Genomic DNA, 26,186 nt, shown 5'->3' on the forward strand with positions numbered 1-26,186 from the left:
GAAATAAAGGGAATTTTGATATTACGAAATTTTATTTGTGTCTGTAATTTTAAAATCTTATTCCAAAGTCTTCTGTGAGCTCATAGCTCACAGCTGGAACCGCTGTTTCCCCTGGGACTACAGCGAAGCTGCTCTCAGAGCACTAAGGGCAGCAAGAAATGTGGTCCCAGCTACCATTTATTGAGCAACTGTTACACTCAGGCATTGTCCTAGGGTGCTTTACATACACTGTGTCTGACCCAAACAAGAACTCTGTCTTTATTTTATTTTATTTTTTTTAATTTTTTTTTCAACGTTTATTTATTTTTGGGACAGAGAGAGACAGAGCATGAACGGGGGAGGGGCAGAGAGAGAGGGAGACACAGAATCGGAAACAGGCTCCAGGCTCTGAGCCATCAGCCCAGAGCCTGACGCGGGGCTCGAATTCACGGACCGCGAGATCGTGACCTGGCTGAAGTCGGACGCTTAACCGACTGCGCCACCCAGGCGCCCCAAGAACTCTGTCTTTAAAAATGAGGCCAGGGCCGCTTGGGTGACTCAGTTAAGCAGCCGACTCCTGGATTTGGAACCAGTTGAGAGATCAGAAGTCTGATTCGTTGTTGAAAGAAGCCAGATTGGTTGATGAGGTTCACACAGGCGGGAACAGGAGGAGCCCACAGCCCCTCCTGTGTGTGTGGCGGTGCTGAGGCCCACAGTCACGGAAGTTCTTTCTTGTCATTTGCCCCGCTCCTCCCCTCGGGGAGCGTAAGAGCAGGGAAGAAGGTCACAGCAGATTTCCCTCCCTCTGGAAACAGTAAAACGGGCAGGTTTTCCCCATCCTGACCCCAAACTCGGAAAACAATTTCTGGGTGAAATCTGAGGCCTCGGTCTGGGTCTGTAGGCCCGGCACAGGTCAGTGCTAAGAGTCTCCGGAAACACGCGACTCTGTCCCCATCCTCAGGTGCTTCCGTGCAGTGAGGGAGAGGGACCCAGGGTTCCACGCAGGGTGTGTGTGGTGTCGTGGGCGTCTTGACCAGGCAGCTGTCCTGCTGACATACACCTGCTGTCTCCATACTCTGTGCTCAGTGTGGACTTCTTTCCCAGCCCCCAACACCGTGCATTTCTCTGTATTCACCTCTGTCGTTAGACCGTGCTCTCTCTGGGGCACGTGGGTGGCTCAGTTGGTTAAGCATCTAACTCTGGATTTCGGCTCAGGTCATGATCTCATGGTTCGGGAGATGGAGCCTCATGTCAGGTTCTGCACTGATACCACGGGGCCTGCTTGGGATTCCCTCTCACCCTCTCTCTCTGCCTTCCCCCTGGTTGTGCACGTGCTCTCTCAAAAAATAAGTGAATAAACCTAAAAAAGAAAACAAAACAAAAAAGACTGAGCTCAGACCTTCCCCCAAGCAGGGTTGTGTCTCATGCTCGGTACCGAGTGCATCTGAGGTCTCGGTGTGCATTTGCGTACTGACCTGGGGCTGGGATTTGCGTTGCTGAGTGATGTAGCACTTAAAGTGCCCCAGACCTTCCTAGATCTGATCTGGCCCCGTGTCTGCCGCAGGGAGACCTCCAGGAGTAGGGGGGCATGTGTGTTGGGGGCTGCATAACACCAGCCTTCCTGGTTCCTTGGCTCCCGCCCACTGGGCCCTCTGGGACCTGCATTTTCTCGACGTGACCCTGCAGCTTCCATCTGCAAATGCTTTGCTTTTGTTGATGATTCTAAAGGAGTTCTCTGCAGGCTGAACTGTTCGCTGGAACTTGGCAAAACTGTGAGGCGGCACATTTCTCTGCACTGGGCAAGTGCGACGCACGGATGCGGTGGCTCCCTGGACCAGCTGTCCCCTAGTAAACCAGCCAAGTCCAAGCAGAAGGGAGGCAGCTGATTCGTGGGAATTCTCCTCCTCAGGCCCCACCTCCCATCTGCTTACCACAGACTCAGAGGCATGCGGGGCCCTCGCTCGCAGAAGGGCGCTGGGGCCCGTTCCGTCACTTACCTTCTGAAGAGAGACGACTGTGCCTGGTGAGGGCACGGTGTCCACATTACACGGAAGGATGGGGTCATTCAGCCATGCCTGGCTCCAAACAGGGGCTCTGACCCTGAGGTTAAGTCCCGGATCTGACACTGACGATCCAGGAAATCATTGCGGGCGTTGGGTCCGTGGTACATGGGCGCTGTCACCTGGTGTGGTTGGCCATCAGTCTCATTCTTGGGGAAACCACAGTGAGGCAGCCCCAGGGTTTTTTCCCCTGACAATGGCCTGAGGCCACCAGGCCGGGAATGAGGGCCCAGGTGGGGCTGCTTAGTGCCTGGTGCTCTGAGCCATCTAGGACACTGTGTTCACTTTACCAAGGACGGTAAAATCAGGAAGTGCATCGGACGGTTACTAAGGTGTCGCACATCCCTTGTCCGGCGGCGTCCCTCGCAATCCCATTTCACTGCTTCACATTTCTCACCGCCAGAAAGTTCAGGCTCCTCTAACTCCGATCCCCTTGGCTGTCACTTCAGTCACTTACCCCTGGAGAGAGAAGGGGTGCTCAGGCAGCCGCCTGATCTTCCAGAACATGCCCTGTGACCCTGTGTCCGCGTCACTGCTCGAGAACAGAGATATCAGAGGCTCCACGTGCCCCATTGTGCCCTGTTCAACGCGGGAGGTGAACTATCTGTTCTCGTGAGAGCCCTGGGCCAGGTGCTGCCTTTCAGTTCGGTTTCATTAAACATTGAAGAAGCTAATCTCTGTCAGGTGCTGGGCTGGGTGCTCAAATAAAATGATTAAACCCCTGCTTTTAAGGAGCTCCTGCTCACCCAGGTTGTGCCTCCACTCAGGAGAGTGCCGGTTGCCATATTGTGCTGGACTAAGACAAGCCGTGACAGTTGTCTCTCTAGTCTAGCTGCATTGAACACACTGCCTCGTATTCAGGAAGTGTTGATTAAAATGTGTTCATTTAAATTTTAATGAATAAGAAAGTTGATCGTTGCATGAGGACCTTACATTTGGAACAAGTACATTTTTGTGCTTTGGTGTATGGAACTGAATTAGGCTTTTGCCTAAATTGCCCCACTCTATTATTTTTACAAGGTAGGTATCATCCCTGTTTTACTGGTAAGAAATTGAAACTCAGGTAAATTGACTTGCGTGTGGTCACAAAGCCAGGGAATAGAACCGTGATTTGAACCTGAGTCTTGACTTCCTGGCCCAGCACTCTCCCCTGGATGAGAGCCGCCTCCTTGCTGGCATAAATAGATCTTTTTAGGTCCATTTCAGTGGGAGCACAGGTTTTTTCGGGGGAGGGGATGAGGGTGGAAACTGACATTGGACCAAGTTACTGCCCCTTCCTGTCCACCTCGGTGCTTTATCCAGGGGACATTTTATAAGAACATTTCTCTGTAATAGACCTGCTGCTTCTTATCTCTAGTTTTATGAGTACCTTTGGGGTTTGGGTTTTGTCCATCTTTATTAACGGCAAACCACTTTATTGCTCTATTTCTTAGTGGCCATTAAATAAATCATCAACGCATGAGTAGTGTGCAGCAGTGGAATGCATTAATAATTGAGTACCCTGAAATAGACTTCTGCTTTTGCAGCTTGCCAAGAATATTGGGAATGCAGGCTTCAATGAGATCATGGAGTGTTGCCTTCCGGCTGAGGACTCGGTCAAACCCAACCCGGGCAGCGACATGTAAGTATGGACCTGCCTGGTTTTGTTTTCTGAGCAAAGACCGGCCTTGTACCCAAGCCCCGTGAGGCAGGACAGTAACAGGTTTAGGGGATCTCAGTTGTTGCTTCGTTGGGGAATAGATCACCCTGGTTTGTTTTGTTTTTTTCTCTGGCAAGCACCTTTTTGGGCATCCAGATAAAAAAATTGGTGTGGCTGGTTTTCTTAGGAAGAAGCCACAGCAAGGCAGCTTTGGCCGATGCTCTAGGTCGATGACGGAGGAGTGAGGAGTGTCGCCCTCACTGGTGGCATATGGGTACCCCCTCACCTTCTGCATCAGGGGAGTTCAAGCCCCTTCCCTCTGCATAGATCCTAAAAATTTTCTTTAATGTTTATTTTTGAGAGAGAGGGAGAGAAAGAGAGTGAGCACAAGCAGGGAAGGGGCAGAGAGAGAGGGAGACACGGAATCCAAAGCGGGCTCCAGGCTCCGAGCTGTCAGCACAGAGCCCGACGCGGGGCCCGAACCCACAAACCACAAGATCACGACCTGAGCCGAAGTCGGACGCTTAACCGACTGAGCCGCCCAGGCGCCCCTCTCTGCATAGATTCTGAGCCACGTATCCTTTTCTGGCCCAGTGTCCTTGCAAATGTGGAGAGTGTGCTGTTTTCTTCAACAAGAATTTTTTGTTCTTGTTTCACTTTTGACCCAAAACCTGACCGAGAAGCTTTGTGCCTCATGCATCCGGCTGGCCCGACGGGGCAGAGCTTATGGGAGATTTTCCTGCCAGTCTTATCAAATGGAGCATAAGTCACCCGGCTTACACTGGTCTTTGGGCGCGAGAGGTGGACGGAAGACTGGCAGGTCCGGGCAGTGGATGGCCTCTCTGCTCCAGGTGGCTGGAGGGTGATCACCTACTGTCATACAATGCAAGGTGGGACAGACAGACGGAAGGAGGGGTGTCCCCGGGGCAGTTAAAAGACCCAGCGCCTGCATTCGAGTGCTGAGCCTGGACCACAGTGATCCGGCAGGACAGGAGGGAATGAGAAAAATGTGATAAGAGAGAGTAGAAATATTCTTTTACAGAGACAACATTGCCCTTGGAAGAAGGTTGAGAGGGGATTGATGGCACAGGTCTCTCCTAAAGGACATAAGGTGAGGAGCCGTGGACAGTGCTCTAGGAGTGGTTTTTCACATAGCAGGTGGAGTACAGGCCCTTGGCAAAGGCAGAGAATTTAAGTGTTTGTAACCAGTTTGTTGGGACCTGTCTTTGGGAAGCTGAGATGGTGGGATCTGTGTTCTTTTGCATTTGGGTGAGGTAACAATGCAGTGAGAGAGCCTAGACATGTACAGGCATGAACACACCGTGTTCGTGATACACCCCCTCAGGTATCGGGTATCTGAGATGAGCATTTGGTTGGTGTTGGATTAGAGTCGCTTCCTGTTGGAATCCCGTAGCAGATGCTGGCAATAGCGGTTTTGTGGGACTGGGTACGAGGCACGAGGCTAGGTTATTGTCCTCTCTGCATGAAGATCTGAGTTCCAAATCTGTATTCTTACCCAAACCTGGAGAGGCAGGTGGTGTAGGACGTAGGACCTTAGCCAGTCGTGGGACCTGGGCAGGTTCCGGGGCTGCTCTGAGCTCTCTCCTCTAATATGGCAACCCTCGCCCACTCACAGAGCCAGCCGAGTGGTCGTCAGGGGACAGTTGGGTAGGCCTGGACTCAGGTGGTGTCATCAGCTCTGCTCGCTCACCCTGGGTGTGGGCAGTAGAGGCGACTTAAGGGCTACACACCGATCCCACAAACCCTGAGAGATCAGGGTCCTCTCCGTTTAGCTTTCAATTGGAGGGTTACCCAGAGGTGAGCCAGCTCTTCCCGAGATTGCTGGAAGCTCCCGTTCAACAAAGGGAATGGTCTGGTATGGTCATGGTCTGGTATGCTGCATTTACTTACAGTCTAATCGACATACAGGGAAGGTGCCAGTCTCGCAAGTCGCCGTAATATTGATCAGTTTTGAGCAAAGCGTCTGATAAGTAATTTCTTCCAAGTACCAGGGGTGCCTTATGAAAGCAGAGAATTTGTTTACTCTGGGGCTAGATGTTTCGAAAACATGAACACGATCTGCTTTGACTCCTTCGGTATAAACGTTCTGTCTGCATTGAAACACCCCCCACACACCGCCAGCCTTGGCACAAATGAGAAGGAAGTGTAGCCCTCCCCCTCTTTTCCTGTTTTTTTCCCCCAAATTGAGGGCGGATGGCCAGTGTGATGGCAAAACGCCACCTGCTTTCATACCTGCTCGGGTGAAGTTAACTGCTGGTCTGTCTGCTCCTGTAGCCTTTGGCTCTATTTTAAGACCTTCCGTGCCACTTTATATTGTACCAAAGTATTTACACATATTTCTCTAATAGATCACGTCTTCCTGATTTTTGTATTTCCCACCGCAGTATGTTGCTTGTGGTGGTTCAATACATATTTAATGAATCAACAAGTCAGAGGTAAAGTCCCAGCCCTGTGGCTGTTGAAATAAGCTGATATTTTACTTGCAGATGAAAGGAGTGTATGCTTCTGGCTTTATCTCAGGACAACATACCATCTGCACACAAATCTGTTGACAGGGAAGGCACAGACCCTCTAGTGGCCTATGAATCCCCAGATTTTGGATTTGGGGGTGGGTGTGGAGAGAGAGAAATAGGTGGGAGGGGGAAGCAGGCAGATTTGTGTCTGTTGATGGAGGCAGCGCTGTTCCTTTTCTGCGATTAAGGACCTTACACAGGCCCATCCTTCAGAAGTACGTGCCAAATGTGTTGTTATTTTAAGTTCATTGCTTTTCTCCAAAAGTCTAATCTTTTCCAAAACAAGAAGAGGTGGGGAGGGGACCACGCTGACAGAGTAAATAAACTTCCTTCATGAAGCCGTGGAGCGTGGTGGTGCAAAGACCGGGTCTGTGCCCATGCTCGTGTGGGCGTGACCTCCAGGGGTCACAGAGCCCCGGATAGGTGAATAACATTAAGAACTCAGGGTCCGGGATGTCTTGAGCCCCTTCCAAGGAAGGCGGGGGGAGGTCGCAGTGATGATTATCTCACAAGGGTTTTACTGAAACTACCTAGAACTTCACAACTGTCTGGTCCAACCACTCATCATAAGAGACCTGGAGAATTTGAATCATTAGACAGGTTGTCACATATGGCACATCATCGAGCCCAAAACGTCACTAAGCAATTCCCCGCATGCCGCACTGTGCTGGGAGGCCCCCTGAGGAGAACCTGGACCCCGAGAGCAGGGGCGGCCCTCAGAGAGCTTCCCACTGTGTGTGGAAACAGAACTCTGGGTCCTCTTGATAGACTTCAGTTTACTTATCCGCAGGGGGGAGGCGAGAAAAGTTGATAGCATTTGTTGTGAGGACCAAATGAGACCACCTGTCTCAGCTCGACCTGTGAGCCCAGGGGCTGGACGTTTGTGAGGTGACGCGCGGAAAGTGTGTTAGCACACTTCATTAGCACCCAGGCAGTGAGTGTCGTAGGGCAGGCGGTCGGTAGTGGGGAGAGTAGCCCCCCCATCGCTGGGAGCCTGGCGTTGGCCTGCCCACTCCCAGACCTGCATCGCCCCCTGGGGCCCGCGGTGTTGACCTGAGGGGCTCCGTGGCTGACGGCAGACTCAGTTGGCACAGCCCTGGTGGCAGGATGGGAAGGAACAGTCCCTGAGCTGAGAAGAGCCGACCAGGTTCACTGTGAGGCCCCTCCTCCCATGCTGTTGTGGTCCTTACAGCTGGTGTTTCCAGAATGCTGCGCTATCTCGTGTAACCTGCAACAGCCCCTCGAGCAGGTGTGGTCACGGGAAGGGCTTGCCCACTGTACCCTCGACAGGAAGCAGTGGAACCCGTTTGAGCAGCCGTCTGACCGGGAGCCCGGGCTCTGAACTGTGCGGTCTCCCAGAGCTGACCGCCAGGCCCTGGCTTTTCCTTCAGCCTCCCCCGCCCAATTTCTTGAAATTCCAGTGTGCTTCACACTTTTCCAGAAAGGATCCAAGGGAATCGATCCTGTTGCATCATTTTCTGTGCATCTGTTGACTAAAGTTAAGTTTTTGTATTGTCAGTGGAATTCAGTTTTCTCTGACATGCTTTATTGAGATACAATTCACGTACCATACAGCTCGTCCATTTAAATGTAAATTCAGGGGCATCTGGGTGGCTCATCGGTTAAGTGTCCAACTTCAACTCAGGTCATGATCTCACAGTTCATGGGTTCAAGCCCCATGTTGGGCTCTGTGCTGACAGCTTGGAGCCTAGAGCTGCTTTGGATTCTCTCTCTCTCTCTCTCTCTCTCTCTCTCTCTCTCTCTCTATGTCCCTCCCCCATTCACACTCTGTCTCTCTCCTCTCTCTCAAAAAAAAAAATAATAATAAGTAAAACATTTTAAAAATAAATAAATATGGGGCGCCTGGGTGGCGCAGTCGGTTAAGCGTCCGACTTCAGCCAGGTCACGATCTCGCGGTCCGTGAGTTCGAGCCCCGCGTCGGGCTCTGGGCTGATGGCTCAGAGCCTGGAGCCTGTTTCCGATTCTGTGTCTCCCTCTCTCTCTGCCCCTCGCCTGTTCATGCTCTGTCTCTCTCTGTCCCAAAAATAAATAAACGTTGGGAAAAAAAAAATTTTTTTTAAATAAATAAATAAATGAGATTCAGTGACGTTCACCCTACTCACAGAGTATGCATCCATCACCGCAGTCTGGAACATTTTTCTGCCCCCAAAACAAAACGCTGTGCCTGTCAGGCATCACCCACTCCACCCTCCCCTCCACTCCTTCACCCCCCACCCCCCAGCCCTGCTAATCTGCTTTTTGTCCCTATGAATTTGCCTCTTCCAGGCATTGCGTGTAAATGCGATCATACAGCATGTGGCCTTATGTGTCCGTCTGGCTCCTTTTCCTTCGCACGATGTTTTCAGGGCTCAGCCATGATGTAGCCTGTGTCAGAGCTGTGTTCCTCGATGTGGCTGAACAGTACTCCGTTGTGTAGGCGGACCACGTGTGTTCGTCCCTTCACCGGCTGATGGGTAGCTGGGCTGCTTCCTGCCCCTTCTCACTTGATTGCCACAGGGAATTTCGTTTTTACTGTAGCTCTCAAAAATCCTGTCTACTTTTTTTTTATTGTTGCAGCTGTTGTTTGTTAAGGTCCTCGGAGTAAAATGCTGAAAGTCCTCCTGACCAGGAGCTACTGTTTCTCTAGCTCTCCATTTTTAAAACATTTTTTTTAATGTTTATTATTTTGAGAGAGAGAGACAGAGCATGAGCAGGGGGAGGGTACAGAGAGAGGGAGACACAGAATGGGAAGCAGGCTCCAGGCTCCGAGCTGTCAGCACAGAGCCTGGCGTGGGGCTCGAACCCACAAACCACGAGAGATCATGACTTGAGCCGAAATCAGACGCTTAACCGACTGAGTCACCCAGGCACCCCTTGCTCTCCATCTTTTAAGTTCGATCAGCAAGTGCCAGGGCTCTAAGGACCCACCATGTGCCCAGCAAATGTGTCAGTTCACGTATTTTTCCCAGTTCCTCGAGGGCGTGTTTTACACGTTTGCACAAATAGGACCTGAGGCCTAAAGAGATGAAGTGCTTGTCCCAGGACACACCGTCAGTATGGTGGGGGCGGGATCTGAACCCACACTTCTACTGGCCTCCCCGGAGTTGGTGCTGTTCCATGCTCTATGGGAGAGGTAGAGTCTGTGAACACAATGCCATGTGAAGGCCAGAAAATAGACCACAAAGGCTGACAGTTTGTTCTGGTTCATCAGATGTGTGGTGCGTTTTCTGCCAGGCACAGTGCCCACGAACGAGAAGATAACTGTCTTCCCTCTTTTTCTTTCCTTAATGTTTATTTATTTTTGAGAGAGAGAGAGAGAGCGCGTGAGAGCACAAGCCAGGGAGGGGCAGAGAGGGGGGGGGACAGAGGATCCGAAGCAGGCTCTGTGATGACAGCAATGAGCCCAATGCGGGGCTCAAACTCACAAACCGCGAGATCATGACCTGAGCCAAAGTCAGACGCTCAACCGACTGAGCCACCCTGGGGCCCAACACTGTCTTCGCTCTCAGGGAGGGCCTCCCAGCCTGCCTAACCTGGCCAGTTACCGTTGGCACCTGAGTGAGGCCCAGTCACCCTGCGCTGGGCCTCGAGGCCTCTTGTGTTGGAAACTGGAGGATTTCACTGCCCTGGGTGTCCCCGGACGCAGGCACTGCCAGGGTCACGCAGCAGATTGCTCCCTACCCGCCAGTGCTTCCTGCAAGGAAGGTGTGGGCAGGATTTTCTTTTTTTTTTTTTAACGGTTACAGATAATTGAAGGTTAGATACGTTTGAATAGAGGCCCTTAATCGTTTACAAGGCAGTTATGCTTGGTTTCAGGAATGCCAGGAAGGACTACATTACTGCCAAGTACATTGAGAGGAAATACGCAAGGAAAAAGCATGTGGATAATGCAGCCAAACTCCACAGCCTTTGTGAGGCCGTCAAAACCAGAGATATTTTTGGATTACTCCAAGCGTATGCTGATGGTGTGGATCTTACAGAAAAAATCCCACTGGCCAACGGACACGTAAGAGCGTGGCTTGCTACTTTTACAAAAGAAAAGAAAGGGGGGGGGGGTGGGGGGAGTGGCAGGGCAGCGTCATCAGAAATGCTAAGTAGTATAATTCTCTGAAGGAAGACAACGTTGTGTTCTGGGGAGAAATTCATGGTTTATTCTTCTTCAACCAAAAATATGATGCCAGCCTTGGAAGGAAAGCCCATCCCCGGGGGAGGGAGCATCTTCTCAGAGGCCAGAGGGTCCCATCTCCTGGGTGCAGGGCAGCTGACGGCCAGACTTTGAGGAGCAGCTCCTGAGGCTTCCCTGGGAAGGAGAGCTCCCCAGCCTGCTCCCCACCTGTGCCCTCCTCCCCAAGGGAGCCGGAGTAGGAGGGATTCCCCCCACTTTCCTGGGAGAGCCTTGTGGAGAGGGTGGGGTCTCAGGGTAGCATGGGATCGAGCATGGCAGGATCGATCCCATAGGAAACCGGCTACCAGTGTCACAGCTCGGCATGTGTCCTAATTCTCTTCCACGGGTGACCTTGTAGACACACGCTCACATTCCCTTGAAACCTCCTTGTCCTCATAATGAAGGTGCGGGATGCCAGGCGTTACCCCTTAGCAGCCGAGCACATGTTCTATGGAGCCCGATATCCAATGTTTGAGAGAGAGACAGAGAGAATCAAGCCCAGGTGGTTCAGGGCATGCCCAGCTCAGAGCCCTGCCCCAGCCAGAGGACAGGGGAGTGGCCCTGGCTGGCTGAGCAGGCCCGGCAGGCGGATTGAGGGCCACCTCCCTCTTTGTCCCATGTTCCCTGTTCCATGGATATTGCCTTTGCCTCCAGCCCTCTCACCCACCCTCCCACCTGAGACCATCTTCCTCTGGTCGGTCCTCCCCCACCTGTCAGAACTCTTTCAGAAAAGGCAGTGGAGGTCATGTGTCCCCTGGTATAAATTGAAGACAGTCTGGGCATTAGCACTCCTGGCCTTGTCCGTAAATACAGAATGAAAAACTCTAATGCTATTTTTAAAATAAGAATTTATGTTCATTCAGGCAGCAGGTATAAAAGATTGGGTATGAGGCCTGGGGAAACTTCCTAGGGTCTTTGGACGAAGACCCCCACACGCACCTTATAGGCAACACCTCATGTTAGTGCAGAGATAGGAATATCAAGATTGAGGGGACTTTGAGGTGAACTCCCTGAATTTCTCATTATTTTCTGTGGAGAAAGGAAGACCAGTCTCGAAATGGTCCCAAGAGCAGAGTTTGCTCTGGAGACTAGAGAGACACCATATGTCTTAGAAGCATTTTGAAAGAAAGAATAAAAGGCTTTTGGAAGAGAGAGACACAATTTTGCTCACATTGAACACAAAACCGAACTCTCCCCTTGGAATTCTGGAATGTTTCTCTTTGGTCTTCAGGAGCCAGATGAAACTGCCCTGCATCTTGCAGTCAGATCGGTGGACCGGACTTCTCTCCACATCGTAGACTTTTTAGTCCAGAACAGGTAGGTGTTCTAAACTTAGGGGAGGCGTTTGATTTTGTTCCTTGGTGTTTCTGAGGAAGGATCAGGTTCCTGCCTCATTATGTGGCTGTGGGACAGGAAGTGAGCCATCAGGTGCCAGTCCCGAGAGACCCTAGGACGTGAAGACAGAGACCCTTCGTGGGATCTCAGATCGATACCTCTGAATTCTGGGCTCTGGAAGGCAGGCTGTCCGTGGCCCCCACAACCGCCTGTGTGCACAGGGCCATCCCCACACTCACGTCCCTTGTGAGTGTCCCACAGGACCCAGGCGGGGTACCCTAGAGCAGTGGGGAGAGGTAACAGGGACACAGGGATCCATACCTGAGCCACCCGCCTAAGCTGAGATTGTAAACTGCAACACCGGGTTGTGGGCGTTTTGTCTGGTTTGAAAAGTTGTTTCTATATCTTCATTAGAAGTAGCCTTTAAAGAACCTGTGTGTGTGTGTGTGTGTATGTGTGTGTGTGTGTGTGTGTGTGTGTGCGCGCGCGCACGCGCACATGTGTGTGCACTGCATAGTCCTGCTGCTTGGTGCGTCCCACCTTACTCTGGTTTATCACCTGCCTGGCAGCAGCCAGCCAGCCACAAACACCCGTTAAGGTGTATCTTGACTCCCTGATCGTGGTTTGGGGCGTGTGTTGCGGGAGATGCTGGTCACAGGCCGCTGACACGGCTCCACACGGAGTGGAAAATTCCACAGCGCAATGGCAAGGTCATATTCAGCATTTCTGCCTTTCCCTGCTGTTGCTGGGGGAGAGAGTGAAGAAGTAGCCAGAGGCAGAGCGGCTGGGGGCCGGTCAGCAGTTTGCTGGACTCAGCGGAAGCCGCCCGCTGATGGAGCCCGAACGCCCACCCAGCGCCTAGCGCGCGACAGCGGCTCCGCGGACCCTGGATGAAAACAGCTCAGTGACGTCATCCTCTCCCAGTGCAGATTCTTGGAGCGTGAGAAGGGAAATCCTGGTTTCCTTTCTTCCAGAACGGAAGGGGGGCAGCAGGAAGAGGGGAGAGGTCAGAAGATGAAGCTTATTTTCACAGTGTAGCAGGTTCTGTCCTGAGGAGAGCAGTGGATGTCTCCTCCTGGTGACCGTCCCCATCTGTCCTTCCCGGGGCCACAAAGCCCCACTGTCCCTCCTCCTCACGATGACAGCCACGTTTCAGGGCTTCGCCCACCAGGGGGTTGAGTGGCTTGTCCCACATCTGGGGAGCACGGTGCCTCTTGGGGTGCCTCTCTCCCTTTCTGGCCTTCTCCGCCATTGTTGCTGGCTCCCTGGTGGCCTTCCGCCACGGCTGCCTCACCCCCACGAGCGGGGATGCTGCCCTGTGCCCCCACCGCGGAGGGGGATTCGGAGAAATCCCCTTCCCTGTGGTGTTGCTTGATGCTTCCCCTGCTCACCTGCCCGACCCCCTGGCCTTCCCCTCATTGTTCTTTCTCTTCTGTCCCCGTTCTTGGCCAGTGGGAACCTGGATAAGCAGACGGGGAAGGGCAGCACTGCCCTGCACTATTGCTGCCTGACGGACAACGCCGAGTGCCTGAAGCTGCTCCTGCGGGGGAAGGCCTCCATTGAGACGGGTGAGCGGGTGGCGCCGGCCTGGCCCCGTGCGCGGGCCCTGCCCTCCAAAGGCGGGGGGGGCCTCTCCCCGCGTGCCCCGCATGGCTGCCGTGTCCCGTATTTGTCAGCAGTCGCCCTCCCTCTGATACATAGATCCTCTCCCACCTTCGGCAGGTGTTTTATAGGATATGAGAAGCAGAGCTCAGGCCCCACAGACGACACTCACGCGGACGTGAATTTGAACAAGCTCTGGGGCGTCTTGCCCTCCTGTTCAGAACCCCCACCCAGCATCAGGCTTAGTCTCTTCCTGTCCCCGGCGTGGAAAATTTACTTACGGGGCAGTGAAGAGACACTGTTTACTGCCACTCGTGGCACCAAGTCTCCTCCACGAGGGACCCTAATCTGTTGGGCCTTCATTTCTCCCTCCCGCGTGGGACCCTGACACGCTGGCAGCCATCCGAGGGCAGGCGGTGGTGACTGTGTTGGGAGGAAGTGATTTGGAAGAACTGTGGAACAGAGAGCAAAGAGAACACAAAGAAGGCACACACCTTCTTGAGTCAAGTTTCTTTTTTTTTTTTCTATTTTTTGGGGGGGTAGGTAGAAGGAGAGAGAGAGAGATTTTGAAGCAGGTTCCTTGCCCAGCATTGAGCCTGACTCAACTGACACGGGGCTGTATCCCACAACCGTGAGATCATAACCTGAGCTGAAATTTAGAGTCAGATGCTTAACTGAGCCTCCCAGGTGTCTCTGAGTTGGCTTGCTTTTTTTTTTTTTTTTTTCTTAATCAAACCTTGTTGGCAGAGGCTTATTTAGAAGAAAATGCACGGTTTCGGATTTGCAGACCGCTGAGGAGTGCCGTTCTGTGCCCATGGCCAACTCAAACGGTCTCCTGACGTCTCCCGACCGTGTTCCGCCACAGGTCTGTACGGTTACGAGACCAGTTCCGCCCCTGCTCCAGACTCACCGTGGGATTCGTTAATCGTGCTCACTTCGATTGAGTGCTGCTTCTCTGTACCTCTTTTAACTGCCTCCTGATAATCCGGCCTTCGCTTGTTTTTGTCATAATGCCACCCTTTGTTGCCCTGCCTTTTAGCTAACGAGTCAGGGGAGACGCCACTGGACATCGCCAGACGCCTCCGGCACGAGCACTGTGAGGAGCTGGTGAGTCTCCACCCGGTGTGGACGTGGCCAGGGGGCCCTTCCTGGGCCAGGAAGGGGCCCTGCCCTCTGCAAAGTGTGGACCCTAGAGGGGATAGCCAGGAGAAGGCACACTGGGGGGTCTTTCAAGAGGAGGTGGCTACCCCCTCGTAATGACACTTAGAACGCCAGTGGGCGTTTGCTATTGGACATGTTGATGGTGGTCCTAGCATTAATCTGGGGCAACAGGAACAGAGATCCGGGGGCCACCATGGCTTTGGCTCATCCCTGGAGTCGGGAAGCCACCAGCTCGTCCCTTCACAGCAGCATCCAAAGCTGGTGTTCTTACTCTGTTCCCCAACCCCGAATCTTCCAGATGGTTCTGCACCATCGTTTCCTGTCCTGTTCTAGATCAGGCAGTGACAGTGCAGCTAGGGGGCAGAGCCCATGGGCTCAGGCGGTAGGGCTCCACCACCATGACTCGGGAAGGCCGCACCAATGCCAACTCTCTCGCTGTTTCCTTGTTTGTAAAGTGGAGTCCGCTCTACCAGTTCACAAGGTTGTTGTGGGAATTAGTGTTGCACTCAGAAGCTCAACCAGTGCTCGATAAAGAGAGCTATTCGTTGTAAATGTTACGGAAGTGTGGGATGAGTAGTACCAGGTGCTATTCTAAGTAGTTGATATCCCCTAACTCGTTCAATCTTGATAGCCACCCATGACACGGTTTCTTCTGTTATCCCTATTTTACAGGTGAGGAAACAGACACAGAAGGGTTAAGTAACTTGCCCAAGGTCACACAGCTACTCTCTGGCTCTGGAGGAAATTAAGGGCTAACGTGCTAAGAAAGGGATTTGCTTCTCTCCTGTGTATCTAAAATGGAACTAGCTATCTGTTCCCCGAGAGTATTGTGAAAATAGTCATTCACATCCTTTTCTTTGGGGCATCATCTTTAGTGCTGGTCAAGATGGTTGGGTTAACAGTGGAAACGTCCATTCTCTGTTGAGTTTGCTCCTGTGTGTGGTTGTCAGCACCTACAGGCCGTCCTTGAGACCTCGAATAGCCCTTGCCTGCCCACCGCCCTGTACTGTTTACAGAACACGAAAGGGCAGTTATGAGGTTTGCGTTTCAAGGTCCTCTGTGAAATAGGGAGGGGAGTTTCAGCCGGCCTCACCCTGGGGTCTCTGCTTCCCCCACCCCATGCCACCCAGGGCTGCTCACCTTGTGTGCAGTGTCACTGATGGCCCTTTGTCCTCTCAGCTGACCCAGGCCTTGTCTGGGAGGTTCAATTCCCACGTCCACGTCGAGTACGAGTGGCGGCTGCTCCACGAAGACCTGGATGAGAGCGATGACGATGTGGACGAGAAACTGCAGGTCAGTGCCCGGCCGAGGGATGCCAGGGGTGTCGTCATGAGCTTTGTTCCGAGCGGGGTGGATCCTGGCTTCTAATCTGCGCACAGAGCGGTTTTGTAGAAGAGGTGGAGTTCACTTTTTGCCTCCATTGATCTCAGTAGGTTTTTGGTTTCACCCTTCCCACAGCTGCCACCTGTCTCCCAGCTCTTAGGAACAAGGGAACATTCCTTGTGTTGTCGTCATTAGCTGCCCACCGTTTGATCTGAGGGAAAGAAATGGGGGGGGGGTGCGTGGAGTCTAGTGGGTTTTAGAGGAAGTCCTTGCACTGTGCATGTGATAAAGAGCCAGGGGCCCCCAGTGTCGCAGGTCACGTCCACTCATCAGCCATTAAAACCTTAACTAGAATCATTAAATGGCCTTTAGAACTGTGGGTCCAACTTTTTCCTCTATTCGATGGGGTCATGGAAGCTTCGAGAGTCAAGAGAAGCTGACTCGGCCACAGTGAAGCTTAGTATTTAGAGACCAGCTTGGGGCCAGACTGAGGGCACTTGCCTCTGAGTCCAGCCCCCTGCTCATGGCACGCTGTCTTGCACACTTGGAGGGCTCCTGGCAGGTTACCACCTTCACACAGGCCTCAGAGCTGAGTCAGACTCCAGCAGGCGGACTCCAGAGCCCGTACTCCTAGCTGCTGTGAAATCAGTGGAAAATGCCATGTAAACTTTCCTTTTCTTAAAAAAAAAAATGTTTTCTTTATTTTTAGAGACAGCGAGCACACAAGTGGGGGAGGGACAGAGAGGGGAGGGACAGAGGATCTGAAGCAGGCTCTGTACTGACCCCAGAGAGCCCGTCCAATGCAAGGCTCAAACTCACAAACCTGAGATCATGACCTGAGCTAACGTCGGACACTTAACCGACTGAGCCACCCAGGTGCCCTCCACGTAAAATTTCCTGTTGAATATTCTGATGTGCGTTGAGCCCGTCTGATTACATGTATATACGGCATTTCTGAAATTTCCTTGACTGTCCTCGTTCATGGAGCCGTTAACATACCTGCTTGCTATGTCTTCAAATAAGAAACTTCTCCACTGAGTTAGGTATAAAACAGTATCAAAGTGAGGAGAGCTGACTAATGTTACACTTACCCACCTTAAAAAAAGATTGGACGCATCGGCCCCAGAGTGAGCACATGCATCCCATTCTTGCGTGAGCAGGACACAGCAGGTCCCATGGTCCAAACAGAAGTCTGACAGCAAGTGCTAACGCTCATCTACCCACTCCCTGTTTCCAGCAGAGGTGGGTATAGTTCATATAGCCATGGGCTTTGTTGAATTCAGAATATGCGTGAAGACCGCTAGCCATTGAGTTCTGCATAGCTGAGCTGAATGTGAGCCATTGGGTTGGCCAGAGCCTTGACTGGGCAGGTGGTCCCGTGAGGGGAGGTGGGGTATATCGGCCAACAGTTTAACTGCTAAGCTGGCACTGTGCTAGAGAAGTAAAGTTCTACCCATTGAACAGAGGAGAAACAGGGTCAGCCAGGTTAAGATAGTTGCTGAAGATCACAGCTGTTACATTGAAGCTGACGTTTAAAATGAATTAGAAATGAGTCACCCGAGTCGTGATTCCGTGCACATGACCTTCAGACGGAGCCAGGGTTAGCAAACCAAAAGGGCCGGGTGGTAAATATTCAGGCTTTTGGGCCTGAACTGTCACCATCTTTTCTGCGCCTACTCAGCTCTGGCAGGGTGGCTTGAAGGCAACTGCAATTTGTAAATGACTAGGCATGGCTGTGTTCTAATAAACTTTATTTATAAAGCAGGTGGTGGCCCCCAGGCCGTGGTCTGCTGACCCTGAGTTAGAGGAATCTCAAGAGGTGCATTCATACTGGAAGAAACATTGACCTCCCCCGAATTTGCCATGTAGCTGTTGGGGATTGAGTGTAGCTGGGTCCTCAATGGAAAGCATGTGTACGAAGGGGAAATGCAATGAAAATGCAGATCTAGCTTAAATTAGCTCTGGCTAATAAGGATGAAGTCGCCCGTGTTTTAAATCCTTCACAGAATGGAGATGTGTAAATTATAAATCATGGCTGTGTGTGTGTGTGTCTGTTAAGAGACACGGTGAGAGTAACTTTTAAGCCTTGCAGCTCTCACGTAATGGCTGAGAGCCAAAAAGGCACCGGGCCCAAGTAGCAGTGGTGTGCACAAGTAGCCTGGACGCTGTGACCAGGAGGTCAGCGTGTGTGCATTTCACCCTCTGCAGCCCAGTCCCAGTCGGCGAGAAGACCGGCCCGTCAGCTTCTACCAGCTGGGGTCCAACCAGCTGCAGTCGAATGCCGCGTCTTTGGCCAGAGATGCCGCCAGCCTGGCCAAGGACAAGCAGAGGGGCTTTGTGCCCAGCATCTTGCAGAACGAGACGTACGGAGCCATCCTCAGTGGCAGCCCGCCGCCCTCCCAGCCTGCGGCCCCCAGCACGGCCAGCGCCCCCCCACTGCCCCCGCGGAACGTTGCCAAAGGTACTGAACCGTCGTAGCTCCCGCCGGCGCACAAAGGGTGTTGTTTGGTTTTCGCTTTGGGAAGTTTCTAGTTGCTTTGCCCCCTGCTCGATGACATGTGGGGTTTTGTGTCCTACGGTCATGGTGTTGACATCCTCAAGGAGCTCTCCGGTCTTAGGATGCCGGATGGTGGTGGAGCCTCTGACTCTGTCCTTGTTCTGGGCAGAGGTGTGGCATCTGTGTCACTGGGGGGAGCGCACGGACTCCACCAGGGCAGCCTGAGGCGGGTGGCTCGGCTCGTGACGCTGGTCCTGTGAGACCTTCCCGCAGACCTCCTTTCTGTTCTTTTCTGTCTGCTTTTACCGCTCAGCACCCCTCCCTCTGCCTTAGTTCTGTCCTGTGTCATCATCCCTCCACTCCCCCCCCCCCCGCCTGCCTTCAGCCAGCTTGTGACGCCTGGTACCTTCTATCTCTGCCAGCCCCACGAAATGAAGGATACAAAGACGCTGATTTGGGGAACGGTGCGCAACCTGATTGTAGAAATACAAAACGATCCCCGTGGGTCCTGCCGGTGCCTTAAGTGCCAGAGCTTGCCGTTAGTTGTTCTGTCACAACACAATGAGTTGGACTTCCCAGACGCTGGTTTTTATTTTTATTAAAATGGAAACTGAGGTGCTCGCTTCGGCAGCACACACACTAAAATTGGAATGATACGGAGAAGATTAGCACGGCCCCTGTGCCAGGATAACACGCAAAGTCATGAAGCGTTCCTTATTTTTAACAAGTAAGGGGCATAAGGAATCTACTCGTGAAATCATTGTTGCACTGTATGGTAACTAACTTGGATGGAACTCAAAAAAGTAAAATAAAAATAAATAAAAATTTTAGAAAATAAAAAGATTTTAAAACATTTAAAAAAAAAAAGGAAACCGAGGCCCCCAAAAGTTAGGTAATTTTCCCAGAACTGACGGCCAGCTGGCCATTCCGCTCCTTGAAGGCCGGTCCAGCAAGCGGCCGGCATAGCTGTGGGCTGGGGCTGCCCGACGCGGCCGGTGGCCTCCGGAGGGCTTCCCACAAGAAGGAGGGTGTGATGTCCCCACCCCGCTGGAGGCTGCTGCCGGTCCACGTGGCATTTGTGCAACAGCTGCTCTCCGGGAGGGGGCGTGAGTGAGGGTTGTAGCCCTGGCAGGGGAGCGAGGATGGCAGCTGCCAGCACCTGGGCCGAGGCCACCCCCACCACGGCCCTGTCCCCAGCTCTCAGGGAGGCCCAGAGAAGGCTGAGGGGCCTGTCGTCTAGGTCACTGGAGCAGACCCCCGAGAGGAGAGCGGGTGCTGCCCAGGCAGGCCCCAGAGGCCGCCCACTTGCCCTCCCCCACAGAGCCTGTGCCCCCCTCGTGCCCACACCCCTGGACTTGTTGGGGCAATTCCTGAGCAGGAGAGAGGCCGCAAGGTCAGGCTTCTTGCACTGGCCGGGAGGGGCCCAGGGCAGCTCGCCATGGTCGGGTCCTTGTGGGGCCCCCTGTCTGCCCAGCCTCCTCCCACGCCCTGTGTACATGTATTCGCTGTGCAAGGCTGCAGCTGCAATGATTTGGTCCCCTCCACCCCATTAGTGGCTTTTACTGACTTTGTGTGTCATTGGAGGAAAGACTTTATTTTGCTCTGTTGGTCATGCAAAAGGAATAAAAAACTGTTCATCTTTATTTTTTGCTCTCCTAAAGTCTTAGAGGGTTTGGGGTTTTTCATAGTTTATTTTTCTGGCTATTCCTGTGGTTAGCTTCATGTTCTCCTTTGATGGTGTACTTGCACTTCATCCCTATAACCCCCCAAAGGGTCCCCTGGTTCTCAGTCTAGTACCCCCTGGTGCCCACATGACAGACGGAAAAGGGAGCCACCGTTGAGTGCCCCACCCGGGGACAGACCTTGTCCACCGCAGAAATGCCCTGCATGGGGGTGCCTGTTTTCTACCCCAAGCCCGGGGCCCCACTTTGTGGGCCATGCACAGCCTCAGACACAGCCCCCCCCCCCCCCCCCGTGTGCAGAGCTTTGTGGGGCAGAGGAGGGACTGTGACCTGGGCAGGTGCCGTCTCCCTGGTATGTCAGCCGAGCCTCCTTGGTGTCACCTGACTTCTAGCCAGAAATGTTTGCAGGAGGTGGGGAGCCCTCACCTGTCTCTAATTTGTACCCTTCTCTCCATGCGGTCCGAGGACAGGTGCTCCCCTGTGCGTACACCCAGGGGAGGACTTGATGGATGGGTAGAGGCCAGCAGATGTTCTACAGGCTGGAGTGCAATGCTCAGGACATATGTCATTGTGGTTACTCATTTCCCTCCTCAAATGGTATTCGTATTGGAGAAAGAAAATCTGTAAGATTGTGAAAACCAGCTGATAATTTTCCCAGAAGCACCACTGTGTGTAGCAGTGTCCATCCTCCAGATACCAGAGACAAAAATTAAAAAAAAAAAAAAAAAAAAAAATCAACATTCTATTTGTGGTCTTAATGCTATTCTAGAAGGGTCATATTTATCGTTTTTCTGAGAGAGAGGATCAATAATGCAGTGTTCTGTTTCTGTTTTTGTTCTGTGCCTGTGCGTGCATTCGTGTGTATGTGTGCATGCCTGCGTGTGCATGTGCGTGCGTGTGCATGTGCGTGCGTGTGCAGTTCAGCCAGCCTCCTCCGCTAACGCCCTGTGGAAGACAAACTCTGTAAGTGTGGACGGTGTAGGCAGGCAGCGATCTTCGTCAGATCCGCCAGCTGTCCATCCACCGCTGCCCCCTCTTCGCGTGACATCTACCAGTACGTTTTTTCCTTTTTCCTTTCTTGCCAGTGGGCTTTGCGATCTGGATGGCTGGGGGGTGCTTTCGGCAGCCGCGAGGGGACAGCTGCGACGCCGCACGCCCGCAAGCCACTGCCGTTCCCAGCCCTGGCCCCTCCGGGCGCCCTCCCCAGCTGCAGGCTCCTGTGTGTCCCGCACCCCATTGCCAGGGGGGGTGCTCACACACTCTCCTCCCCTGTCTTCCCGAGCATTTCAGCAACGTTTCCTCCTGTCGCGCATGAGCCCAGGGCTTCGTTTCCTTTGGCCACTTGGCGGTCCTCAGTATTTGGGCACAGTCACTTAGACGCAATCTGGCATGTGTTTTCCTTCAATACCGACGTGTCGGTGGAAGTCCCGGGACCTAGGGGAGGGGGCGGGAGAAGAGGAACATCTTTCCTGGAGCAGTGGGGCAAGCCCTGGATGCAGGCCCTAAGCCTGTCTCGCCCCTGCTCTGCTGGGCTGGCAGGGGGAGGGGTCCTGGCACCTCGGGGCCCACACAGAGAGCACGGACTTTCGCCGGGTTTTCCCCGCAGCTTTTAAGCTGAGGCAGGAGAAACCGAGCCCCGGCTGCAGTCAAGTGCCATGTGCACGTGCACTGGCGGCACTGGAAGGCTCCTTGGGTGTCCCCGTCGTGTCCTGAGGACAGTTAACTGCCTTAGCGAGGACCCTGGATATTCGGGGACAGCACTAATGTTTGTCCGAGAGGGGAAAGCGGGGAGAGGAGCCAAGGGCTCGAGGCCCAACTGCCCGTCTCACCAACTTTCTGACCTTAGGGGAAAGCACGTCACTTCTCTGATCCTCAGCCTCCCAAGTCTTTGCCCTGCCCTCCGCACAGATTGTGGAGTCTTCGCAGAGTGAGCACTTTAGGGCGGTCTCACAGTGACCTGCTGGAAGCCTGGTGAAATGTGTAGGGCCCACAGGGGCAGCTGAGGCAGAAAGAGGATTGGCCCAGGAAGGCACCCCCATGCAGACTTGAGCCTCCCCCCTGCTGTCTCTCCAGGTCTCAGGGTGGACAGCACAGAACTGTGGTGGCACCCCCACAGGGACTTCCAACGGGGAAGGCACAGGCTCATAGAGGCATTTTAACCCTGACTTGAGGCTCGGAAGGACTCCCTGCCAATACTGCTTAATAAAAACCTGCAATGAAAAGAGGTTTTTGTTCTTAAGAAATCACCATAGAAAAAAGGAAGCCCTTATCAGAGGAGCCTCGGGGGAGAAGGCTGGGGACGTGAGGAAGTCTGACAATCTGTGTGGCTCTCCTCTTCTTTCCACAGATCCCCTGGCTCCCACGCCGCCCCCTCCGGTAGCAAAAACGCCCAGTGTGATCGAAGCCTTGGGCCAGCCGAGCAAGTCTGCCCAGCCTGGGATCCCGCTGAGCAAAGCCCCGCCCCCGCCCCTGCCACCCCAGCCGCCCAGCCGCCTCCCGCAGAAGAGGCCTGCTCCCGGGTAACCGCCTGTCTTCATGGGGCCCGCGGGGCCTGGCCAAACTGCCGTCCTGGCTTCTTGCGTTCAAGGAGCTTCCAAGCGGCAGCGGCCCCAATCCTTCATCTGAAATTTCCGTGCAGACATTTGAAATTTCCAGTGCTTCCACTCTAACGTTTGAGTACCGGTGTCACCTGATGAATTCATCAGGCTTAAGCGTCTTAAAAATAATTTATCAACATTATTAAGCTAAAAATTTTCATCCAAACGTATGTCTTCTATCCACATGACGAGTGTAGGTTTCTGTGTAGCACAGGCACTGGATTTGGGGGAATGAAGGTCCTCGGGACGCTGGGCCTGCAGCTTCAGTGTGTTGCTCACAAGGTTATCTTACTCGTATGCATCCTCCGCGATGTGGGCATATATTTCCTACAGACGAGGATGTTCTCCTGCATAAGCACAATACAACCAGCACGATCGGAAAGCTAACATAGTGGGGCACCTGGTTGGCTCAGACAGTAGAGCGTGCGACTCTTGATCTCGGGGTTGTGAGTTCGAGCCCCATGTTGGGTGTAGAGATTACTTAAAAATAAAATCTTTAAAAAAGAGAGAAAGTTAACATAGACACATTAGTACCTTCCAGTTCTTAAAACCCATACAAGGTTTGCCACTTACCCAAAGGTTTGTCCTTTTCCACAAAGGGATCCAGTTCATGGTTTCCAGCTGGATCCTTATAGTGAAAGATGGTTTTCTTTAAGCGGCAGTGATACTTAGAAGCCAAGGTCCGAATACTGTGTGTGCTCATTGCTCTTGGGGTATCCTTGCTCCCAGGCAGGCCCTCTGAGTGGTCAGAACTGGGGACACACACATGTACATACATAGGTGTATATCTGTGCATATCTGTATTTATAAACACATTTATCTCTATATTTCTATTTCTGTGTCAAAATCCATGAGTTCACACTATCTCCCTTTTCAGTTGTAGTAACAAACCACACCAAGACTTACTGACATGGGACACAACCATTGTATTCTGCTACCAGACTCTGTCAGGAATTTGGATCAGCATCGTGAAGTTAGCTTATCTTGTCTCCACAATATCTGAAGCCCTAGCTGGAAGACTCAAGGCCAGGGATGGTCCAACACAGAAAGTGACTCACAGGCTGAGGCTCGTGTCATCTTTCCAGCCCACACATCTGGTGGTTGATGCTGGCTATCAGCTGGGGCTGTTGGCTAGAAAGCTTGCACGTATGTGGCCTCTGCATGTGGCGAGGGCTTCCTCGAATCATGGTGACTGGGCCCGAGAACAAGTCCCAAGAGACAGGCCCAGCCCTGGAAAATGGCAGGTTGTCAGTTCTGTCATGTATCACTGGTCAAACAGTGGCAGATCCCAGACTCAGGGTTGGCGTGGGAACGGTAGCACAGGGCGGTGTAGACTCCAGCTCTCAGGAGAGGGTTTGGGGGCAGTGTTCTCAAAGCACCACAGGGTCTATTCTCATCTCCTTTGCTGGGCTCCTTACTCCCTTTTCCGGTGATGAGAAATCTGGCTTCTACGTTGACGATCAATACCCCCATGAAGCCAGTCTCCCATCTCTGCCCCCACCTCCTCCCCTCCCTGCTGAGATCTGGGGCCCCACATGGAGACCCTCTTCGCCCTGCTGGGGCTCTCACTGCCCCGCCAAGCACCCTCCTCCGTCCCACTCAGGCGCACCCCCTCAGGCCTCCTGTCCCTGCCGAGGCTCCGACTCCCCAGGATGGGCCTTTTTTCGTCCCTGCCACCAGGTAGATGATGGAGCCTTTCAGGATATAAACTACCTCCTTCAGTTCTGAGAAATTTCATTGATTTTTTTTTTTTTTACTGTCTTAATTTCTGTTTTCTCTGTTCTTTTGTTTATTTATTTATTTATTTTTATTTATGTTTACTTTTGAGAGAGAGGGAGAGAACACAAGCAGGGGAGAGGCAGAGAAAGAGAGGGACAGAGGATCTGAAGCCGGCTCTGTACTGACAGCAGAGAGCCCGACGCAGGGCTCAGACTCACGAACCGTGAGACCATGACCTGAGCTGAAGTCGGACACTTAACTGACCAAACCACCCAGGTGCCCCTCTGTTCTTGCTTGTAATATAATTCGTGTTACTCAGATGTCAGACTCCGTTGGCTTCTCCTCTACATGTATCGTCTTTTCTTTTTCATTCGGGTAAGCTGATAGCTCTATCAGCCTGCCCCTGAATCTCCGTGGTTTAACAGCTGGAAGTTGACTTCTTACACAAAATTGAGCGCCTGTATTCTTGCTTGTGCAGCAGCCCCAAGGGGTGAGTCAGAGACCCAGACCCTTTCTACTTCTGAACCCTGTTCCTAGGGTTATTTCCTGAGGAGGAGACTGGAGAAGGGTGCCTTTGACCAGAGCCAGTCCCATGGCTCCACCTGGAGGCCGGGGCTGGAAGTGCAGCTCTGCTCCGTGGAGGGACCGCTCTCTGCCACCTGTCGCTTCCATTTCTGCATTGCTTGCTTGCTTTTTAAGTCTGCCTTCTGGGAGATTTCCTTCATGTCATCTTCCAGTTCTTTCATTGAATTTTTTTGTTTCGGCTGTCATATAATTTTCAAGTTAATAGTATCTTTTTTGTTTCATGAAATCATTTTCTCTCATCTCAGATTATTAATGATGGTTATAGGGATGGAGGGGGAGTTGTTTAGTTTAGCTTTTGCTTTTCTGCATAGTTTGTTTCTTCCGTGTCCATTGTCTTTGTTTTCGTTTCCGTTATGTTAGAGGCTTTTCCTCATAGATCTGGTGTTTTCTGCCCAAAAGTTGCCACTGCAGCTGAGGCATTAAAACCAACTGCAGGGCTCCCTGGGTGGCTCCGTCGGTTAAGCCTATGGACTCTTGATTTCATCTCAGGTCATGATCTCATGGTTTGTGGGATCAAGTCCCACATCAGGCTCTGCACTGACAGTTCATTCAGAGCCTGCTTGGGATTCTCTCTCTCTCTCTCTCTCTCTCTCTCTGCCCCTCCCCCACTCACATGCATGCATGCGCTCGCTCTCGCTCTCTCTCTCTCAAAATAAACATTTGAAGAAACCTGATTGCAAACTGCACCCTCATGTGCAGAGTCCAGTGTGGACTTCGCTGTGGAGGGTCTCACTCAGCAGTTAAGTTTTTACTTAGTCCCCCTTTTTGTAAAGATGCTCCCAACAATCACACTGGTACCCCCAAGTTCAGATACCCTCTATTCTCCCCGCTCTGAGAATAGAAGCTTCTGGTCTTCAGTGGGTTGAGGTAGGGTAGTTGCTCAGGGTTGGTCTGGGAATCCGGGGATTCAGTAGCTCCTTGAGCAGATTTTGAGCCAATCCTTGTGTTTGTTGCCATGCCTTATGCCCCCTCCCACGGGCTGATAAGCCTTGGGGGCTTGTGCACAGATGGGGGTCCTTCAGGGCTTCCTTACTGCGTGAGTGTTCTCCCTCCTCAGATGAGCTGGCGTGGTTAGGATGCTTCCCTCCTGTGGCCACTTCCAAAATGTTTCCTCTTCAGTTCTCTTTGTCTTGTTGGTTTAAGCTTGTTCCCTTTCTTCCTTCCTTCCTTCCTTTCTTTCTTTCTTTCTTTCTTTCTTTCTTTCTTTCTTTCTCTTGCTCTTTCTCTTTTGTTTTCTTTTCTTTTGTTTTGTTTTCTTTTCTTTTCTTTTCTTTTCTTTTCTTTTCTTTTCTTTTCTTTTCTTTTCTT

At 52.4% G+C, this 26,186-nt stretch overlaps 1 protein-coding gene and 1 non-coding gene across 2 annotated transcripts in view; both read left to right on the forward strand.

The window, feature by feature from the left end:
- ASAP2 (ArfGAP with SH3 domain, ankyrin repeat and PH domain 2) overlaps positions 1 to 26,186 on the forward strand; it is a 120,294-nt gene that overhangs the window by 86,354 nt on the left and 7,754 nt on the right. Inside the window, exons 19-27 of the mRNA XM_040496907.1 lie at positions 3,566 to 3,660; positions 10,029 to 10,218; positions 11,609 to 11,694; positions 13,165 to 13,280; positions 14,354 to 14,421; positions 15,655 to 15,768; positions 18,007 to 18,259; positions 20,897 to 21,031; positions 22,325 to 22,496. Coding sequence (XP_040352841.1) covers positions 3,566 to 3,660; positions 10,029 to 10,218; positions 11,609 to 11,694; positions 13,165 to 13,280; positions 14,354 to 14,421; positions 15,655 to 15,768; positions 18,007 to 18,259; positions 20,897 to 21,031; positions 22,325 to 22,496 — 1,229 coding nt within the window. The remainder of the gene's footprint in view (positions 1 to 3,565; positions 3,661 to 10,028; positions 10,219 to 11,608; positions 11,695 to 13,164; positions 13,281 to 14,353; positions 14,422 to 15,654; positions 15,769 to 18,006; positions 18,260 to 20,896; positions 21,032 to 22,324; positions 22,497 to 26,186) is intronic.
- Positions 18,911 to 19,017, forward strand: LOC121044622 (U6 spliceosomal RNA). The gene has a single exon (XR_005797388.1). It is a non-coding gene; the product is annotated as a U6 spliceosomal RNA (small nuclear RNA).

This window comes from Herpailurus yagouaroundi, unplaced genomic scaffold (genome assembly GCF_014898765.1).
Source record: "Herpailurus yagouaroundi ecotype Mexico unplaced genomic scaffold, PumYag 188, whole genome shotgun sequence".
Taxonomy (NCBI): domain Eukaryota; kingdom Metazoa; phylum Chordata; class Mammalia; order Carnivora; family Felidae; genus Herpailurus; species Herpailurus yagouaroundi.